Source organism: Trichosurus vulpecula, chromosome 7 (assembly GCF_011100635.1).
Source record: "Trichosurus vulpecula isolate mTriVul1 chromosome 7, mTriVul1.pri, whole genome shotgun sequence".
Lineage (NCBI taxonomy): Eukaryota > Metazoa > Chordata > Mammalia > Diprotodontia > Phalangeridae > Trichosurus > Trichosurus vulpecula.
Window position 1 is genome coordinate 34,478,406 of NC_050579.1, and position 21,380 is coordinate 34,499,785.

The following is a 21,380-nucleotide window of genomic DNA, read 5'->3' on the forward strand; positions in this document are numbered from 1 at the left end:
GTCAGCATTATTAAGCTGGTTCCCATTTGAAAGAGGATTTTCCTTCATTTCAGTCATATACAACACAATTACTCTGGCAGATTGTGGGTCAATAAAGTGAGCTGGCCAGAGTTCCTGGTCGAGTGCCAAAAAGAGTTCACCCACACTCTCATGGTGTATTGCACACAACCCAAAATGGACTGCCAAATATTGTGAGCATTCAGCCAAATGTATAAGCTGGAGTTCATTTTAACTTAAATCAAGGACATTTTTATTTACATTAAATTACAGTGTGCTGAAAACATGTATAAGCTGCTGTACCCCTTCCCCCAACAAATGTAAAAAAAAGAAATCATTCCGCCTCTGCTCTCCTCTGGCCAGTTCAGCCACTGCTGTTTTCCACACATTCTCAGCCCTTGCTGGGTGACCCTCAGTCCTCTTCTTTCTCAATGTAGGTTTTGGCACCACACCGAGCCATCTGCCTGGCCAGGTACCGGTCTCTCGCTGACATCACGGTTTCTTTGTTGCTGCGCTTTGCAAACTTGCTCAAAGTCTCAGTTGGCTTCTCCTCTCCTTCCTCCTCCTGCTGGTGCTTTGAGCCCTGTGTTCTTTCGGGGCTGGAGGTGTCTTCCCCCTTGCTGGAGCCTTCCTCCACACACAGCCTGTCCTGTGCCCCAGAACCTGAGCTCTGCCCCTCCCTCTCCTGAGCCCTCTCTGAAGGTGTGATGCTCAGCTCCCTGTCTCTGCATTTCTCACGCCTGTCTTTCTTTCTCTCGGCATGGCCTCTGCCTCCCTCTCTTGCCTCCCTCTCCTCCTCATCACGCTGGTCATCACTATTTCTCCTCCTGGCTCTTTCTCGCTCCCTGGAGTACTGCTTCTCCCACTCTTCCTCCCGTCTCCGCTCTCGGTCCTCTGTCTTCCTCCTCTCTCTCCTCTCTTTTCCTCTCTCTCTATCTTCCTGTTCATGCCTTCTCCGGATGTAGTCTTTACTGCTGTCCTCCCTGGACCTGTGCTGATTTGGTTTTTCTTTCTGGCGACCACTGTCAATGGGCCGTTTGTCCTGCTCCCTGATGTGGCTTTCACAGCTATGGTCCTGATGCTGGTCAACTCTGTCCCTAACCCCTCGGTCACTACCTCCTATTCTGGAGCTCTTGGTGTGGCTCCTGTCATGGTACCCTCTGTCCTCCCCGGAGGAGCTGGAGTGGGCATGGCTCCTATTGCTCCTGCAGCTCGAATGATTCTTGTCCACCATTTTATCATCTTCTTCACTGCTGTCCACATCAAGATCACTGTCTGCATCAGGGTTTTGCTCTTCTTTTACTCTGGTTTTGGGTGCGTCTCTATCATCTGGGACTCCGTTATCTGGATTTATTTCATCAGAATAACCCCGCGGCCTCTCCTCTTTTATCCTAGAGCTTTAGAAAAATGGATAATTACAAAATAAAATCACATTGTGCATTGGTAACTAAGGTGGGACTTTCTTACTGTTTTAGAATGATAAATTAATTCTCTTTGATTGAGCCTTACTAGGTGCAAAGCCCCAGGCCCAAACCCCTAATTACTAGGTGCTAAGCCTATGTGGGTGTGAAGCCCTCAGGGTCCTAAGGGGAATTGCTAAGACCACAGCCAATAGTAGGCGCCTTAGTTCTGGTTGCTCAGATGATGTCTGATGATGTCCAAAGACTGGATAAAAAGAGACAACAGAGCTATTTGCTCTCACTCTTGGGAGATGTGTTGATGTGGAGACTCTGGGCAGCTGTAGTTAAGAGCCCTCCAGCTTGTGAACCCAGATGTTGATGCCTTCTTGGTGACTATGAATTGTATTTGGTCTGTTCATAATGTATCTTTGTAATTTGTATTTGCTCTGAAGTTCAGGGTGCTGGCTTTTTCCCCTGAACTAAGTGAATGATACATGTATATGTTGGATTAAAATAAGATTGTTAACCCCTTAACAGTACTTTCCTTAGTAAAGCAGATCAAAGAACTTGTGCTGGCAGTGTTCTTGTTGTTGGGCTTGTGTTGGTCTTTCACCCCCCACAACAGCTGCTAGCAGAATTGTTGCAACACACTTTCTCTCAGTACTGGAATCATTCCTCTGAAGAAGCCCTGATGCTTCCTGTCTCTACGAAAGAGAATAAGGGGGGGGGGGTCCCAAGCCACTTCACAGGGTAACATCTACAAAGCAGCAGAACCCTTTCTTCCAAACTATCAACGTTTATTAAATCAAAGAAGGAGGAATGATCCTTCTATGTATGGGTCGCTCACTCTTGTCTGCCTGGTCCTCAGTGTTTTTGTGAGGCACTGAAATAAAAAGACTAATTTGGAAAAATTATTGGCTTCTATTTATAATTTCACAAGCTTCACAAAAGAGATTTCAGAGCATGGGTCAATACAGGTGGTAGGGGTGGTGGTAAATTAAATAGGGTTAAATCTTAAAAATGGGATTTCATATCAGTAGCAACAAACTCACATGAAAATAAGATTTTTTACAACAAAAGAGAGGCAAGATTCCATAACCAGTTGTGATGCTGTGTCCTCGCTACATCTACCCTCCGCGTGGTAGAGCAACACCAGCTTCCTGATACAGCGCTCAGGATTTATTAGAACAAAGCAGGAAATGTATGATGCAAGCATGTACTGATATTAAAATGGAATTATGCTAAAATAATTTACAGTTTTTACATTTTCACAGATGATAAGTGTGGTAGATTTATTTACACTGCCCACAAGTTCATTTTTACTAATCACACTAATACAGTAACAGTTTGTGGTTCTCCAGGAATTGCTGGCAGAGTAGCCTGGCCAAAAGGACTTGCTGGTAGTTTAGAATACGATTATTAAATTGAGAGAAATGTGTATTAAATTCAGAGAAAAGCTGGCCTCAGGTTTACTTCTGGATGAAAACTCACAGGAAAGTCAGAATGTAGTACAAACCCCATTCAGGATCTGTCTTTCCGAATACACTTTCTTACTGTACTTACAGTACAACCTCTCCTGGAACCACACATTAAGTACTGGGGAAAAAGGCCAACACAGAATCAAATCTGGTTCTCCGCCTGCGTCCAGACTCTGGTCTTCTGAATAGTGCTGCCCATCAGGAGAATAAGTTGGTTTAAAGATAGTTTCACAATTAGGAGCATGATTATTGCTCTTATAGACATCTACAGCCGGGCTTGTTATTACACAAAAGACCCATCTTCTTGATCACAAAGAGGACTTTCACCATTAGACACATACAGGCTACTTCTTTACCTAGGACTAACAGCACTAAAATGACATCTGCCTCTTCATACTAAAAATAAACAAATAAAAGTTGTTTTGATGGCTTCCTGAAGACAGCAGCATGGCTAACTGGATGCAAGGGTGAAATCTTTGGGTTAGGAGGCCAGATCCAAATCCACCTCGGACCTGTCTGTGGAATCGTGGGCCAGTCACTTAATTTCTAGGAGCTCTGGTCTCCTCAGTGGTTAAAATAAGGATAACAACAATAACAATCCTAATCTCCTGCACCATGGAGTGGTAGGAGACAATACTTTACAACCCTAAAGTGCTACAGAGACGTGGCATTGTTATTATTAATCTCAAATAGAGCCACTGGCTTCCACTGGAGGTTTCTCAGGCTCTTCGTCACTGCCCTCCATATAAAACACAAATATACTCACTCAGAAGCTCAGTCACACAAAAATTAAATTCTCATTTCACACCTGCTTTTATCTATAGTGATGCCAAACCTCAGGCACTGGCAATGAGTTGATGCCAACAACTCTCTGGCTTCTTTGATGTCACAGTTATCAAGTGAGAATGACCCTGCACAAGTCCCTTTAGGACTATATAACGGACCCTCTCAGAGTGTCAAAGTGAAGAGAATGGGTGCAGATGGCCTAGCCTGGGTTATGTATGCTGTTAGCAATGGGAAGAACCTCCCAGCAAGAGGACTGACACAACCCTCAAAGAAGCCTTGTCCCTCACAGGAGCCCCATGAAGTGACCATTAGAAACCCTCCATGGCATCTCCCCAGAATCTGTGGCTGGAGCCACTGCCTACCTGGTTTCCCGAAGGCTGCATTCAGGCACTTCTTCTTCTCCAACTGTTTGATTTAAAAGGTGCCTATAAAATCCACTGAGATCTTTCTGCTTGGTTACATCCAGACGAGCTAGACAGAACCAAAGCCACAATATGATCACTGGTGTGACAATAATTGACTCACAGAAAGAACTCAAAGGTCTATAAAGTGGTTTCTTAACAACCCCGTGAGAAAGGCCAGGTAGGGATTAGCATCCCTATTTTATTGAGAAGGAAATTGAGACTCAGGTGACTTTCCTAATAGGGTCAAACAGCCAATAAGTGGCTGAGTGGAGATTCAGACCCAGGTCTTTATATCCAACGTACAGATTCAGAAAAGAGTGGCAGGACAGGGACAAGACAGTGAAAAGCATGCCAAGGTTGCATGTTACATGTGCTCTACAGCTAAGTCACCCAGGCTTAGTTTCTTCAACTCTAAAACAGAGATAATGGGAATATTTGCACACTCTAAGGGGCTGTTGTGAGACAAGCATTTTCTGGGAGTAAAATACAAAGATTTATGTCACAATGTCTATAAAACTCATTGAGCACTACTGTTTGTGAAGCTCAGCTTCTGTTAGGGAGGAAGAGACAAGAGAGACACAAGCAGCACGTGGCTGAATTCTTGTCGACTCCACTGGTTTATTCAGTATGTGCTCCGCCATATGAATGTGATGAAACTTACTGGGTCATAAGAAATGAGAAACAGGATAGACTTGAAGACTTACATGAAATGATGCAGAGGGAAGCAAGCAAAACCAAGCGAACAATGTACCACAACAATAACATGAGGAGATACAATTTAGAAAGACCTCAGAACTCTGACCAAACTGGGGGCCAATACTGACTTCGAAAGACTAATGATAGGCACCTCCCAGCCCCTGGCAGAGGTGATGGACTAGAGGTGCAGACCCAGACAAGGCCAATGTGGTGATTGGTTTGGCCTGACTACACATATCAGCTTCTCTACCTGGGGAGAGGAGGGAAGGTGGTTTGGTGAAGACTGGTAAAGGATAAAGAACAGCATCAATAAAACTTGTGAAAGGTGCACAGGAGAGGGATGAGCACCGGGGGACATAACTACCTTGTTGTTGTTGTTGTGTGTGTGTGTGGGGGGGGAGGTGGGAGTATGTATTTCTTAAAAACTGTGTAAGAGAAATTCATAGTTTCTTACGTAGTCCACTTCCCTGCTCTTTATGTCTTGAATTTTTTGCAAGTTTTGAATTAATGATAAAAAACAGCATTTTAAAAGGTGTGCTGCACAGTACTGTGAAGACTGTGAATTCAGTTCAGTGACAAAGCCACATCCCTAGCTTGTGGGCGGCTTTCTGGTTTTCCCCTCCCTCCGTCCCCTGTCCCTGGGCCTAGCCCTCAATGCTCACCCTCCAGGGCAGCGGCTCTCCTCTCTCTCTCTGCTTCCTCAGCTCTCTCCTGAAGTTTCTTCTTGTAAGCAGATGTCACAAATGCCTCTTTATCATCAAATTCTCCCTTTTCCATTTCTCGTTCTCTCTGAATTTTCTTTTCCATTCTTTTCTCTTGCTCCTTTTTTCGTATCTCAACTGCTTTTAATAGACTGTGGATGTACTTTGGCTAAAAGAAAAACATCGTGGATTGCTCAAAGGAGTGCCAAAGATACTTCTCATTAACATCTGATTATGATAATAATAATAATAGCAGCGAATACATCTACATAGTGCCTATTATACGCCAAGCACTGTGCTAAGGGTTTTACAATTATTATTCCATTGGACCCTCACAACAACCTGGAAGGCAGGTGCTATTATTATCTTCATTTCACAGATGAGAGAACAGAGGTTAAGTGACTTGACCAGGATCACACAGCTAGGCAGTGTCTGAGGCTGAATTTGAACTCAAGCCAGGAGGGAACAGAAATGATTAGTTGAAAGAGATAGGAAGGAATGTTAAAATGGCCCATTGAGGTTCAAACTAGAATTGTATTTAATGAAAAGCTGAATCTAGAAGGAGATGACATAGACTACCGCTATTTCCTCTGCTCTAAGAATGAAATGCATTTCATGTTTTGCGTGTTGTCTTCATCTCTTCTGATTATTTGTCTCCTACCAAATATGCCACTAAATATAAAATCCATCAGCCAATGCTGTTATTCAGTTTAGCACATTTGGTGGAAACATTTTTAATAGCATCTCTCTATACCCCTTTATTGGTGGGCACCCAAAAGTATAGGAAAATATAGCCACAAAAAGAAACATACACTTTTATATAGGCTCTTTAAAAATCCAAATGTTTTTATAGAAAATCAAGCATATAGTCTATCTAAATTTAATTTTAAATACTCCAATTCGCCTTTCTTTCCCTTTTTAATTTGGTGTTATGGGACCTAGTGTCTATGAGGGCTGCAAACAAAGCCCTCTGTTTCTTATAATGGGAATAAATAGCCAAACTCTAGAAACTGTGAAGAGGATCAATGTAAATTTTCTAAATAGACTGTCTAGGGGTAGGTGGGATGATTATTTGCAAGCTATTACAGCAAAAATCAATATTTTCACAATAAATTATTAGAAACAGTGAGTGGTTATTCTTAGAACCTCCAGCATGTTATATGGTTACTTGAGCGCCAAAAGAATTGGAGTATCTAGAATTAGAGGGCTTTGAGAATATTAAAAAATTAGAAGTTGTTTTTTATTTTATTCTTAGCAATAAGATTCTGATAAAAACACATATAGCTTTATTAATTCAGAATATGACTGCAAAAGACATGCCAATCAAAGCATAAAGAAATACCTCGAACCTAGAAGAAATATTAAGTATTTAGAAGCAGGTCATAGAGAAATCTATATTTTCAAACACAAACCTGTCTGTCTTTTACTAAAAGCAATTTAGGATTACTTTCTTCCTTCTTCCGCTGCATTTCATCATAAATACTGTCATATTCATACACAGTGGCATCTTCTGCTAGGGCCTTCTGGATTTCAAGTTTGGTCTGTTTATTAAAAAAAAAAAGGAAAAGGTAAAAAAAAAAAAACAATTCCATGGTAAACATTAATTTTATCTTATACATTTTACCTAACTTTCATGGGTTGTCCTAGCCAAAGAATTCATTACATAGTGGCTGGACTCCTCTACTGGTTGTGAACATCTTTACACTGACATGTGGGGATTATCAGGTCACAGATTCCTACAAAGACTGAATTAGTTTCACAGGATCGATCAAAGATTTAGGGCAGAGGGGACCATGGAGATATTTTTGTCCAGCCTCCCTTTTTAGAGTAGAAGAATCTCAGACATAAAGAAGTTGAACAACTTGCCCAGGATCACACAGACACTAGGTGTCAGAGGCAGGATTTGAACCCATATCTTCTGGCTCCATGCCCAATACATTCTCAATTACACTCCTCCATGTACACTATCATTGGATTTAAAGCTGAAAGGGACCTCAAAAATAGCAAGTAAGTAGTTAGTTCAATGCCTTCATCTTACAGACCTCCAAAACAAAGCAAAACACTTTGGTACTTGGTGGCTTCCATGAAAAGGTGGGAAAAGGTCAGTAAATACATGGGAAAGTCTGACTCAGGAGAAGGAAATGGGAGAGACCAAAGACTTGTAGATTCATACAGAAGCTTCATGCCTCTATATCACAAATACTTTCTTAAAAAAAAAAGGGCAATCAGTAGGTTCTACCAAACAACATCAGGAAGAATGAAATTGTCCATATCTTAAAAGCCAAGAAAAGAAATGGGAGTTATCTTTGAGTTAGCTTTCTATGCCCAGTGAGTCCATCGACTCATCACGGCTAAAATCAGAATGTATAATAAACAAGGACTAGTAATAAGAAAAATATATGACTTACAATTAGCCTAAATTAGTCAAACAAGCTACTGAAAACAAAACGGGAAAGGGAAAACAAAAATTATATTGACACCAACTATAATAAATTTTCTAGAAGTTAAACTATTACAGATTAATTGCTACAAGGAGAACAAAAGACCCTAGAAAGTGGCTTAGCAAACATCTGATTCACTGGTCAAAAAAAGTGAAATATCTGCCAAAGACAACAGCAGGTTAGAAAATAAGCTCACCTATACAGTCTTACAAAGACGGATGGTCAATTGTGAGTAGTATCATCTCATAAAGCAGAGAGAAGCAGTGGAGTGTAAAACCAGTCTAAAAAAAGATTGGCAACATAATCAACTAAGCAAAGTCATTCCAAGGGCATTCAAGGATGCAAATGGAAAGAAGTCAACCAAACAAAAAATGGAAAAGATTTGCAAAGATTATTATAGCCAACTGTTCTCCATCAAGTATAGTGGAATCAACACACTTAAATTCTAGCACCAGTCTCTGAGCTGTTTACAGAAGAAATAGAATATCACTAAAGAGAACAAAGTAAGAAAAAGCAGCCAGGTTGGATCAAGCATTTATAAAGGAGATTCTTGTTGAAAGTGATATAGTTGTGAGAGCGTTGAAGGACTGATTTACAAGATATTTAAAGGAGAAGATTAACAAAATCATGGGAGGAAAATCAGACTTTATTGATTCCAACCACTATTGAGCTCTACGCTTTCTCTCCTATCTATGTAGAATCTTTATGTGGGTCATCTCTACATGAACTAAGAATATCCACAATGAGGGCATTACTAGGAAACAAATAGGCTCTCACAAATAATATTCAACAATGGAATACATCTTTATCAGCTCATAATGACTAAATAGATAATTTAAGATCTCATTGTGCTTATGTATTAGAAAAAAAGTATTCCACTTGATGTGTCTTATGGCAAAACGTCTCCCATCTATATAACAAGATCATTTAAGATTTCTTGGGAGAGATAACAACAGAAATAATCTTGTTCAATGACCCTCTATAATAAATATTAGGCAAGCATAAAACAGAGAGATGTATGCTCACCAGAAATATTTGCCACAATGATGGAAGAGATACAGGACAGAGACTGGGCTGAAGAGGGATTCTTTGTGAGTCTTCCAGACGGTCCTCTTTGTAGAAGACATTATCCTGATTTCATCAATCTCCCACACTGCAAAGCCTCCTGGAAGAGATCTATAATCATTCAAAGGAGTTTGGCCCGACTATCCCCACAGGAAACACTAAATGGATGAAGAATGTATAATGCCCAGATTTTAACATGCCTGTGAATACAGAGTTTGTCCAACAGTATATATATTTGGAAATGACAATATAGATAGACAATGAGTTGAGCTCAAAGTTGAAAAGGAGGAGGGTGGGCTAGACTGCTTTGAGAAAACTACAAAACACCTTTTATTGACCCTAAGCTTCCCATAACTGCAAAGGCCCATGTTTTCAAAATAAAACACTTTACAGGTGCTGTTATATGGCAGCAAAACCTGGAATAGGACTTGTCTCTGAAGAACTAAAGATGAACATCATACAAAGGGCACTGGAAAGGATGTGAGCAGTTTGCAACGTAAAAAAGGAACTCCAAAGAATAGGAGTAAAATCTGTCATCAAAGACTGTATGATGGAAAGAGAAGACGGGCTGGTCATGTGTTGAAGGAGAGGGATGACAGCACTGGCAGCCCTCCGGTGTTGGTAGAAAGGGAGGAAGGTTTCCCCCACGCTGGGTTGGCCCTCCTATGGTGAACTTTTATTCTAGAGTCTCCTTCTAGATTCAACTTTCCACTGAATACAGCTCTAATTCCAATCTAAATGGGCATTTAATCATTGCTCAGGATCACAGATCTACGAGAAGGGACTTAGGGGTCATCAAGTCCAACCCCCTCATTTTACAGTGCTTTTCCTATCTAGTTGGACTGAGAGTTTTTATCTCCTCCTAGCTCATGAATAAAAGCACTAAAGGATATTAATGAGAAATATCTTTTACAGTTCTTTAAGTAATGGATGAGAGTCCCTCAGTAAGGGCAGGTATGAATAGGTTGCAAGCTGTATCATTATAAGGAGCTCTGAAATGATGAAACCACAGATTCATTTGAGTATAAGTAAATAAATTTAAATGTTACCCCCCAAAAAGGGAAAATTAAACATGTTTTGATTTTTATGATTTCCTCAAGGTATTTTACAAAAGGCAGCATTAAAAATGGTAAGAATCTTGGTTTTGGAGTCAAAGAAGCAGAATTTAAATCCTGGCTCTGCCACTTACTACCTGTACGTCCACGGGCAAGTCATTCCCTGCCTTTGGGGAACAAGGGAGCACAGTGGGAAGAGTGCTGAATTTGGAGCCAGGAAGACCTAAGATCCAAACGGCAGACACTAACTGGCTACAGAGCCCTGGTTAAGTCACGCAGTCTCTCTCTGTCTCAGCGTCCTCATGTAGAAAAACAGGGATAATAATAGCATTTACCTCACAGGGCTGCTGTGAGGAACAAATTAGACGATATATGTAAAGTGTTTTGCAAATATTAAAGGTATTACAATACTCATAAGGTAACATGGTAATAATACAAGGTATTCTAACACTTACAAGTATTAACTATTGCTATAATTTTGTGGTCTCTGGCCCTTAGGTTTTGTATCTGTAAAATTACTACAGTCATTCCAGCTTTAAACCTAGGACCCTATCAGAAAGGAGAAGCACACATCAGAACAATCAATTAGGACTGAAATTGTATAAATTCATGTGAAAAAAATTCTAGCCTAAAATTTAATCTTTTATGAACTTATGAAGAACATTCATCTCTTTGTAAATTTAAAATTGGGCACCTCCATTTAATAGCTAAAAAGAAATTCAACTAAGTATACTGTGAAAACAGAGCTCTGGCTTTATTACAAGCCAGTAATTCAGGATTTTATAATGTTTATGATAAATCAAACTGACTCAATATACCATTTTTCAATAAGTACAGTGACATATATCCAGACCTGTGGTACAACAAGGCACTTTCTAACAGGATTCTAATGTAACTTGCTATCTTGGGACAATTTATAATTTAGTACACTGTGGCTGAAAGCAAAATTTCAGCACTTTAAGGGCCTGTGTCTTTGCTTGTGTTATTTCTCCTGCCTTGAATGTTTTTTTTTTTTCTCTTCTTCTCTGTCTAAATTCCATCCATCTTTCAAGGCCCGGACTTGGGTATCACCTCTTCTCTAAAGGGTTCTCTGTCTGCAAGTCAACAATGATCTCTCTCTTCTCTTATCTTTGAAGGTTTTTGGTTCTTAGACTCTGTATCACATATTTATCACGTGATTAGCTTATTCTAACTGTTTGATGTATATTAAGCTAACTCCTCAATGAAAGTGAAATTCACACAGAGATCTATTATCTAATCAATTTCTATTTCCCCCCAACCATTTTGCAAGCCTGCAAACTGCAAGCCACCCATGTGAACCTTGTTCATATCCTCCCACAGGGAAGAAGAGAGGGGAATCTATCCAACATGTGGGGGCCTTCCTTGCCTTTTCTCAACATCACAAGTGTACCAATGGAAAACATGCTCTTCCCACATGGCCAGCCCATCTTCTGCTTCACTCCTACATCTCCCCAATGATATCTTTTATTCCAATTCTTTGAAACTTCTCATTTGTTTCATTTGTACAACCTTTTCACACTGACCATGCAATTAATTCATGGGCCTCTGTGTAGTATTCATTTGTAGCTTACTGGAGGCTCTGGTGTGCCATGACTCCTAGCCATACAATCCTGTTGTAGAACTCAGGCTTTTGTTTTGGGGAGAAATCTGGGGTCACTGAAGGATCTTTGCAATTCCTGAAAGCCATCCAGACAACTGACCTGTTCATTTCTAGATCCACATCCATGTGTAGCTCTCTATCCTATATACATACGCATACATATATATATATATATATATATATATATATATGTATGTGTATATATGTACACACACACACACACACACACACATATATATACTGATGGACAAACTCTATAGGCTATCTATCTGCATGTCACAATCTTGGAAACAGACATTCTTCATCATTTGCTTTTTCCAATATGCATGGTGAGGCAAAATTTTTTGAGCGGTTACAGATTTCTTCCAATGCGATAGTCTGAAGCTTGATGCCATCCACAAATAGGAGGATGAGTAAGGACTTCACCATCTATAGGGAATCTCCCCCTTTTTTTTCTAAATTAAATTTTAAATTATGAATTTGACCCAAACTTTTAAGGAGAGACTATGTAAGATTATGAACTACAAAACAGGGTTAAAAAAAACCCTGGATATTAAATTTAATATGATACTGTCACATATCCATGGTAATGTTAAATTTAATATATACTTCTAAAAACCCAAGTTGTATGGAATAAAGATTTGTGGGTTTCATGTAAAATCCCATTTTATTTTCTTTGTACACAGAAACATTTATGCTTGTTCATAACAAAAGAAAAATTTAAAAAGTTTAATAGACTAGAAACAAAACTATCCTGTTTGTTTCCTTCTGAATTCTTCTAAGTATTTTTTAAATGTCTTATTAATGCTTTTATTTCTCCTTTTTTTTAAAAAATAGCATGATTATCTACCATAACTCCATGCCCCAAATAGGACCCTCTCCCTTGTAGCAAGTAAGTTAGTTCAGTAAAACAAATTCATACATTGTCTGTCTGAAAACACATGTCATTCTGTGCCTCCAGCTTATCGCTTCTCCTCCAAGGGGTCAGAAGATGTATCATCATCAATTTTCTAAAGTCAAAATTGCTCAATGCATTGATCAGTGTTCTAGAGTCTTTCAAAATTGTTTTCTTTTACATTATTGTAGAGATTATTGAAATTGTTCTCCTTACTTCACTCTGTATCAGTGGATACAAGTCCTTCCAGGACTCTCTCCTTCATTCATTTATTCCTCTTTTCTCTGTGTTCTTGGTTTAATAAAGCTGGTTTTCCCATTTACATCCTCTGAAGGGCTGTCTCTATCTCCCCTATAAGCAATGTACTACTGCTGGAGTCCAAAGACAGTGAATGGTGTAAAACCTCTTCTTGTAAACTCTTCTTATGTAAAATTCTTCATGATGGAAAATAAAAACTCTGTCATAAAAACCTTTACAGAGCTTCCCTACTTTTTGCTTGTTGTTCTCCTTCCATTTTTATTCTTAAAAGTTCTCAGGATAAATTTGCTTAACTGCTTTTCTCTCATGTTCTCTCTTAACTTGTTTTACCTACCCTGCTTCTCTCTGCTTTGAGGAGATGCTGTTCATAATCTTTCATAAACCTTTTTTGAAAGATTTTATGTATGAGCTTGTGTTCTAAATCAATGTTGTCTATGGCAGTCGTCTCTCTCTCTCTTTCTGACATGATTAGGGTGCTTTCTTAGGCTTTCTGAGTATCCCTTTTATGGTGACTGATGTTTCACTTCTACATGAAGTTATAGCCTTCTCTTCTGTTCATCACCCATTTGTCATCATGAATAACTTGTCTGAGTCAGGATTGAGTTATTTCAAGTTCAAATCATATTTTATTTTTTCATTTTCCATCTTTATCTTAGTTTTGTGTTAATTTTGATCTTTGTTCTAACGAGTCAATGGTTTGACTGTTCAGACCACTGATTAAGGAACGACATAGCAGTAACAAGTCACTTCCTATATGATGAAATATAAATTTCATCCGTTGTGATTTAATTTGGTGCCTTTAACACGAGTGTTGACCATTTCCTTTTCAGAAGAAAAATTTCATGATGTGGGTGTGTGTGCGCATACACGCACGCATGCGCACGCACCACACACACGAGCATGTGGCTTCTGTGTAGTCTACAAGTATGTGACCTTTCTTGTTCCTTTTTCCTGATTTATATTTTCCATCATATTTCTTGCCATCCTTACCTATCTTGATGCCTCACTGTGATGCGGAAATAACCCAGGGCTCTCAAAGGCTACACCCACAGACCAGTTTTGGTGAGTTCTACTATGCTGGAAAAGTATCATTATGGTTCCAACAAAAGACCAAGTGGCAGCTAGGTGGTGCAGTAAATAGAGCTTGGGCCTAGAGTCAGGAAGACCTGAGTTGAAATCCAACCTCAGACGTTTACTAGCTATATGACCCTGGGCATGTCACTTAACCCCTATATGCCTCAGTTTCCTTACCTGGAAAATGGGGATAATAATAGCACCTGCCCCCCAGGGTTGCTGTGCGGATCTAATATTTGTAAAAAAGCACTTAGCACAGTGCCTGGCACACGGCAGACACTACATAAATGCTAGTTATTATTATCATGATGATGAGCACCATCATTATTAAAAGGGCAAGGCAAGCTAAATGTGGAAAGGCTCATCACCATTAGACTGCCCACTCAGTGATGGCTTCTTTGGCTGAACAAAGAAGAATACAATAATGGTCCTCAGCCCTGTGTAGCCCCTCCATCACTTATGCCATGTCAGTGTTGGGGTGGTAGAAAAAGGGACAGAGGATGCTAAGAATCTCAGATCACAAGAAATGATCTGCTGAAAAATAACAGCAGCTTCTACATGTGCCCTGACATCTGACCCAGTGGGCAAACAAGCAGAGAAGTTCTATCATGAGCTTGAGAGCCATGTGACCCTCCAAATGAAATAAACACACACTCTGCTACTCAGTGACTTCCATTTCCCAATCCTGAAAGGCAGAGGCCAGATCTTAGAATTGTGCTGAAGTAGCGGCCAGGCCTCGAACTCTCCCACCCCACCCCCCCCAGGTACTCAACAAATACTAACTAATTGAACACCATTAAAATCATGCAGAGTAACAACAAAAACAGTGTCTGCAAAAAGCTATTTCAACATCAGTAAAAAGCTCCTGTTTTCTTAAAAGTAAAATGATTATTTATAGGAATACTATTGAAGATCCTCAGAATTCTAAAGATTTTCCTTGTTCTTTATGGATTAAACTGGTTAACCTAGTCTGACACTCTATTATATTCTCAAGTATGAGGTACACTTTCACATAAACCATATTTAAAACACTGGAGAGAGAAGTCATTGTTTATTTTTACATTTAAAAACTAGTGGTTTATTATGGGGGATGGGGCATCATGTAATTTAGGGCCTAAAGATTCTCACTCACTCACAGGTACAGGCAAATAAGAACGTTATTTTAAAAGCAACATATCTAGTATACAACATAGAGTATTTTCCTTCTATTACTGCTGAGTCATAAGATTTCTCATCAATATGACCACAAGAAGAAGGTGTGAAAGAGCAAAAGTCCTAAAAAGCTACCACAAAGAGAACCGCAGGATTTATATGTGGAAGGGACTGGTGAAAACAGAGAGCTAATGGGTTTTCTGGAGACCCTCTTGATGAAGACAGCTGGACTTGCAGTCAAGGAGCCTCCCAGCTCCTGTGAAGCCACTTACTCTCTCTGGGCCTCAGTTTCCTTAGCTGGAAAGGAGAGAAGAAAACTAGATGGCCTTCTAGGCTCTAAGCCAATAGTGTTATGATCTATGCCAGACTGGTATAAGGTCAATTTCTCACCTCATGGAACTCTTAAAATACCCTTAGTCATGAGGAAATTAGTGACTATAAACATAACTAGTGCTACAGAGACTGCCTTATACCTTATAAATTAAACATCTTTTGGACTTGAGCCTTGGTCTTTAAAAAAAAAAAACCTAATAAAGATGGAATAAAAAAAGAGATAACTCAAAATGTTCTAAGTCCTGAAAGCATTTTGACAAAAAAGTCTTAATGAGCCCCTCATTTTTGATAAAGCATTGCTGTTTAGTAAACCTAAAACAACTGTGAAAGTTGGGAAGGTTTCTGTGTCATCTGGGAATACACAACTCTGCAAATTCTAAGATTTCTTAAATCAATATAATCTGTCATTAAATTAAAACTCTTGGCTATGAGAGCTCAAGCCCACCTAGTAACATCTAAATTCCCAGAAAAGGCCAGAAAACCATCTGAATACAGACCAAAACATACTATTTTTCACTTTTTTCTTCTTTTGAGTTTTCTTCCACAAAATGACTAATATTGAAATATTTTACATGACTGCATATTTATAACCTATATCATATTGCTTACTGCCTCAGGGAGAAGGGAGAGAATGGAGGGAGGAATAAAATTTAGAACTCAAAACCACAACAAATGTTAACAATTGTTTTTACATGTAATTGGGGAAAAAACAAAATTTTTTTAAAAAAGAACTGAAAAAAAAAGGGGGGGGAAGGTCAGAAAACAACTTTTACTTATAACTAGTTAACACTAGCTAAAACTCTTTGAGGACAAGAATTTTTTACTTATAACTTTTACTTATAACTAGCTACCACTAGCTAAAACTCTTTGAGGATAAGAATTTTTTAAAAAATCTCTGTATTTCCCTTTTGTGGTTAGCCCAGTGCACTGGGCATGGTAGGGCCTCAATGTCTGGTGACTGATGAATTTTTCTAGGAGAGTGCCATCATTTATACTACAAAACTACTTCTTTATTTTTTTTTAACTACAAAATTTCTTTTTACAATGCTATTTACAGATGTGAACTTTCAGGGGCTTTTCCAGGCCTATTTTCTCAGTCCCATGTTTGGGACCAAAAACATCTTCTTTGTGTATGTCACCAATCTTTGTTCTACTCTTGAAAATCTTGCACCAGGCTCTTTGTTGCTTTCTGAAATAAAAACTATATTTTGAAAGGATTTCCAAGGTCTCCTACCACCCGTAAACCTATGATTCCCAAGCTCTGGGAGACTGCATCACTAAGTCACTGGTCAATTTTATGTTTCCTGTATGTATAGTTAGTTACTCATACACATAGCAGGTGTTTCATAATTATTTACTGACTGACTGATATCTGTATGCATACTTATCCCAGAAAGTCTAGCACAGTGCTCTAAACATAACAGATGACAAGAGCTGTTGATTGAACTGACTTGCATATATCTAGCTGGATCGTCTGCACAGTTACGAATTCAAGAACTCAACTGTACCCCGGCAGACCCTTTCTTCCACTGGAGCCTCCATTCTGAGGGAAGCCCAGGCCAGCTAAACTTCACTTGATAGACTTTGCCATCATTCTCCTCCCCTCCCCCAACAGGTGCCCTTTTCAGGTCCCTCTGAGATGTTGCCTTCCCCAATTAGAATGTTAGCTCTTTGAGGGCAGGATCTGTCTTTCATTTAGCTTATATTTGTATCCCCAGTGCTTAGTATAGGGCCTGGCCCATAGTAAGTGCTTAATAAATGTTTGACTGATAGAAACGGTGCATTGCCCAGCTCTGGTTCAGAGCCTTTCCAATGGTACAGGCCTGGGTCACTGCCACATCACAACAAGGTATCAGGACTCAGGTCAAGGGAGGGTGACTGATGAGCTTCAATCATGGTTCTGAACCTTTGGCCTCTACCAATCTGGTGGCACAAGCTTCAAAAACCCTCCCCCTTTTCCTTTTCACCGAATGGGATCCCTCCTAATCTTGAAAGATTAGATAAAAATCCTAGTCTTCTGGAAAGACTTTTATTAAGTCACATACACACAAAAGGAAAAACTCTTTACCATCACCACTGCATCTGTCACTACTGTGCATTTAGCAGTGACCAGCACAAAGAAGACCCTAAATGCTTACTGACTTACTACATATGCTGACCTGTTTACACATATTTGCACAAACTACCATAAAGCTACAACTCTGGCAGACTATAGCCCACTCTAGTTCCTTCCAATCTATAAATCTGCAGGGGACAGAGATTCAATTTAATCTGTATCTTGTAGATTCCTCAAATGACTACTTAGCAATAATGCCTTACTTTTTTTGAATAACAAATGTTCATGTGGGTAAATAAGAAAAGTAATTATACCACTGTAGACTAAAGGAAGGAAGGAAGGAAGGAAAAGGCATTTACTATGTATGAAGCACTGAGGATACAACCAAAAAAAGCAAGACAGTCTCAGTCCCTGTACTCAAGGAGTGAGACTTTTATTAAAAAAAAAAAAAAGTCAGTCAACAAGCATTAGGTACTTAATTACATAGCCAGGTACTGTCAATATGGATACAAGCAAAAGTAAAGATAATTACTGTCCTCACAGAGCTTACATTCTGATGGCACATGAAAGGGAGCTAAAAGGGGAGGTGGGGTGAGGAGTAGAGAATGCTCCAATAGAGGGAAGTCTGTGGAATCAGAGCCAGGAAGCGAAGGCAATGAGGAGAGCCTGGGCCCTTCCTCCCATAGAGGCTCACTCATATGGGACTAAGGGGCAGATGGATGTTCAAAGGCAAGAAGGCCACAGACGATGAAGGAACCTCTAAGGTAAAAAGGTGACTGAGGCACAGTAAAGTCTAGAGTCAGAAGCTGGACCAGGAAAGGAATGCAAAGGCCGGAAAAGTCTGAAGGGCATGATGGCAGGGTGGAAGGCAAGGCCTAGGGTCCTTGGGCTTCATCAGAAAGTCAGGTGGAAGTGCTAGGGGTTCTTTGCCATCCAGCATGGGTTGTGGGATGGCCTGAGAGTAGAAGAGGTGCCCCTGAAATTGGAGGGTCTTCTCACTGCCCACTTGCCTGAATGAGTCCTGGGGCAAAAGGGGAAAGATATGTCCTTAAAAAAGACACAAGGAGAATCACAAGAATTTAGTGAATATTGAGACAAATGAATTAAAAAACCCTCAACCTAACACCTTTATGAAAGCAAGAAATATTCACTCTGTTAGCAAATTTGCTCTTCAGGTTTTTTTAACCACTGAATACTCACCAGGATTAGAATGAATATAATTCTTTATAGGTCTATTTCAAAGAACCTGTAACTCTGAAATTACTTTAAGAAGAGAATGCTGTTTACCACTTTCAGTCTGTTAGTTCAAGAGCAGAAATAATTAAACTAAGAGCCCCATTTGTCATACTGCTAAGTCACCTAAAAGCCAAAAAATGGCTTAATCCATCCTAGTCCAGCAGCAAAGAATCACTTCATCCAACTAGGACTTCCTCCAACACTGACGTGAGGAGCCTGAAGTCCTAATCCAGGAAGCCTTCTCCGAACTCCTGTTACTCACTGAAATGAGTCTCAAGGGTTGAGCCCATCACCAAATATGCAAACAAGATATGAAAAGGTAAGCAAAGATTCTGACTTTGCCCGAAGCATGGTGCTTCTTTCCCGTACCTGCTTCATCACTTGCTTCTTGAAGGCTTCTCTCTGAAGGCTGTCACTCACGGAGGTCTGTCAAAAGAAAAACAATTACTTCTTGGATTAAACCTGTTAAAAAATTTCTCCCTCATCTTTTCATTATTAATAACACAGTAAAAATTAGTATTTTGCTGTTTCTGTACATTAATTTAAAATCTTGTTCAAATCTATTACCAAAACTTCTGAGAATAAAAAAGTGAAAGAATTCTATAGTTATATGTCCATATGCCCTGGGAAACATAGGACGGTGCTTTGTATATAATGGATATTCAATAAATGATAGAAAAATGGATTCATGTAGGGATATTCCTGAACTGCATAAAAGCTTTATACATTCTTCTTATTCTTATATCTAATTCCAGCAGTCACAGTAAGGCCTTCAAATATGAGCCTCCAAAATGCACAGCATGGTTAAAAAAAGATTTAAAAATTATATATGACTTAAAAATATATAAGCAAAAATCTATAAAATAATATAAAATATAATATGATATAATATATATTTTATATGAAAATATAAATACAAATAATATAAAATATATATGACTTACAACAACTTGCTACGGCTTTACTTGCCCAAGTACATACGTAACATTAACGTCCTAAAGCAAAACTGGTTTCTGGCCAGTATGAACCTGACATACAAGTCACATCACCAAGAAACAAATCGCAAGTTTTTTCAGGGTCAAAGGTTTTCTAAGGTTTCTGACACAGAAAGATATGTTGAAGGGGTTGTTTTCAGAGAAATGTGGGCAGACTTGTATGAACTGACACTGAGGAGAAGTGAGGAGAACCAAGAGAACAATACATATGGTAATAACATGACGGCATAGACAAACAACTTGGGAAGACTTAAGGACCAACCAACCCACTGCTGCCCCACTCCTAACAGCAGAGTGGTGAACTCAGGGTTCAGAATGGCACACAGGCTGGACATGGCCAATAGATGGATTTATTTTTTTGCCTATGCTCCAAGGATCATATTTTTCTTTTTTCACTTGGGGTGGGTGAGATTTGGGAAGAAAGGAAAGCTAGCTATAGTACTGTCAGAAAAGAGAGAGAAAGAAAACAGTCACTGAAGAATTGCCTAAAATGCATAGAAAAGAACTGAAGGAAGTTCAGAAGGATAGCTCTGAAAGTACATCATGATAGATTTATTATATTCTTTAAAAACCAAGCTGTTCAAAAGAGATTTATAGTTTGACAAAGAATATTCTTTTTTCCCTGTTCTACTTTGTATATGGAAATGTTCTTTGTTTTGACAGTTAAATTCAGAATAAAAAAAAACACACTTTGCAAAGGATTAGACCCAGGTAAAGAGGTACGACCTAGGCTGAGGAGATGCTTCACTAGCTACCACAAAGCCCCAAATGCACTGACATGTACTGTATTCTATGGGCTCTTAGACTCTGAACCTGCTAAGTGTGGGAAGGCTGAGGAATATTTTGTTTGTTGGAACATATTTTTGCAGCCTGAAGAGATGTTTCAGAACTACATTCAAACTGGTTAGAATGGCATTTATAGACACAGAATGATTCATTTGTAATAGTAAAGAGGCTTTTAATACCAGAAAGTGTATACTTCAGTTAGCTTGAAAACCAGGCTTCAAATACCATCTAAACTACCAGGTCTAAAATAATCATTAAATATTGGGCAAAATGCCCAACACAGAGGAGAAAAACAATAAATACCTGATGACTGGATTTCGACCATTTAATTTATGAAATAGTTATTAAGCAACTACTATGTGCAGAGCCCTGTGCTACAAAGTTCAGAAGAGCCAGAGTCCTGCCTTTCCAGAGCTGAAAGTCCAATAGAAGACAACAGATAAACAGGGCTGATAAAAATGCAGCAGAAAAGTGAGAAGGAAGGTGCTTTGGGAGCTCTGAGGAATTGTTACAAAGGGATGGATCAGGGAAAACTTCATGGAGGGGGCACCAGTCAAACTGAACTTTAAAGTGTGGATGAGAGCACTAAGCAAGCTCATTTGTCAATCTTAGAGACACAGAAGATAAGTCATGTTAAAAAGGGCATCCATTCATTTTTGTTCCTTTTCTCATCTACTCTGCACATATACTCTATGAAATGAACAAATGCTAAAAAAAACTAACATTCATTCATTAGTAGTATTGTTGCCAAATTATTTCTACAATTTTATTGCATCTGATAACACCTTTTTCATCTAGCTAGACTAATGTTTTTGAAAACTAATGAGGAATGGAAAGTGGTAAAGTATTCTACATAAGCTAAAATTTTAGTTAACTGAAACATTACCTAAAATACCCACATCTTTTAAAAGCCATTTTAAAAAGATTTTATTAACATATATACTTCTTTGT

The 21,380-nt window shown here is 39.1% G+C and overlaps 1 protein-coding gene across 3 annotated transcripts in view; it reads right to left on the minus strand.

Annotated features, from left to right (window-relative positions):
• Positions 1–222: 222 nt before the first annotated feature.
• NSRP1 (nuclear speckle splicing regulatory protein 1) overlaps positions 223–21,380 on the minus strand; it is a 56,175-nt gene continuing 35,017 nt past the window's right edge. Inside the window, exons 2-7 of one of the 3 annotated variants that reach the window (XM_036769179.1) lie at positions 19,018–19,074; positions 8,930–9,068; positions 6,875–7,003; positions 5,424–5,631; positions 4,024–4,132; positions 239–1,394 (exon numbers count right to left, since the gene is read on the minus strand). In XM_036769179.1, the coding sequence (XP_036625074.1) occupies positions 410–1,394; positions 4,024–4,132; positions 5,424–5,631; positions 6,875–6,931 (1,359 nt within the window). In that variant the 5' untranslated portion in view covers positions 6,932–7,003; positions 8,930–9,068; positions 19,018–19,074 and the 3' untranslated portion in view covers positions 239–409. Of the gene's footprint in view, positions 1,395–4,023; positions 4,133–5,423; positions 5,632–6,874; positions 7,004–8,099; positions 8,183–8,929; positions 9,069–19,017; positions 19,075–21,380 lie in introns of those variants that run through there. The other 2 variants (XM_036769178.1, XM_036769180.1) reach the window with 2 other exon arrangements.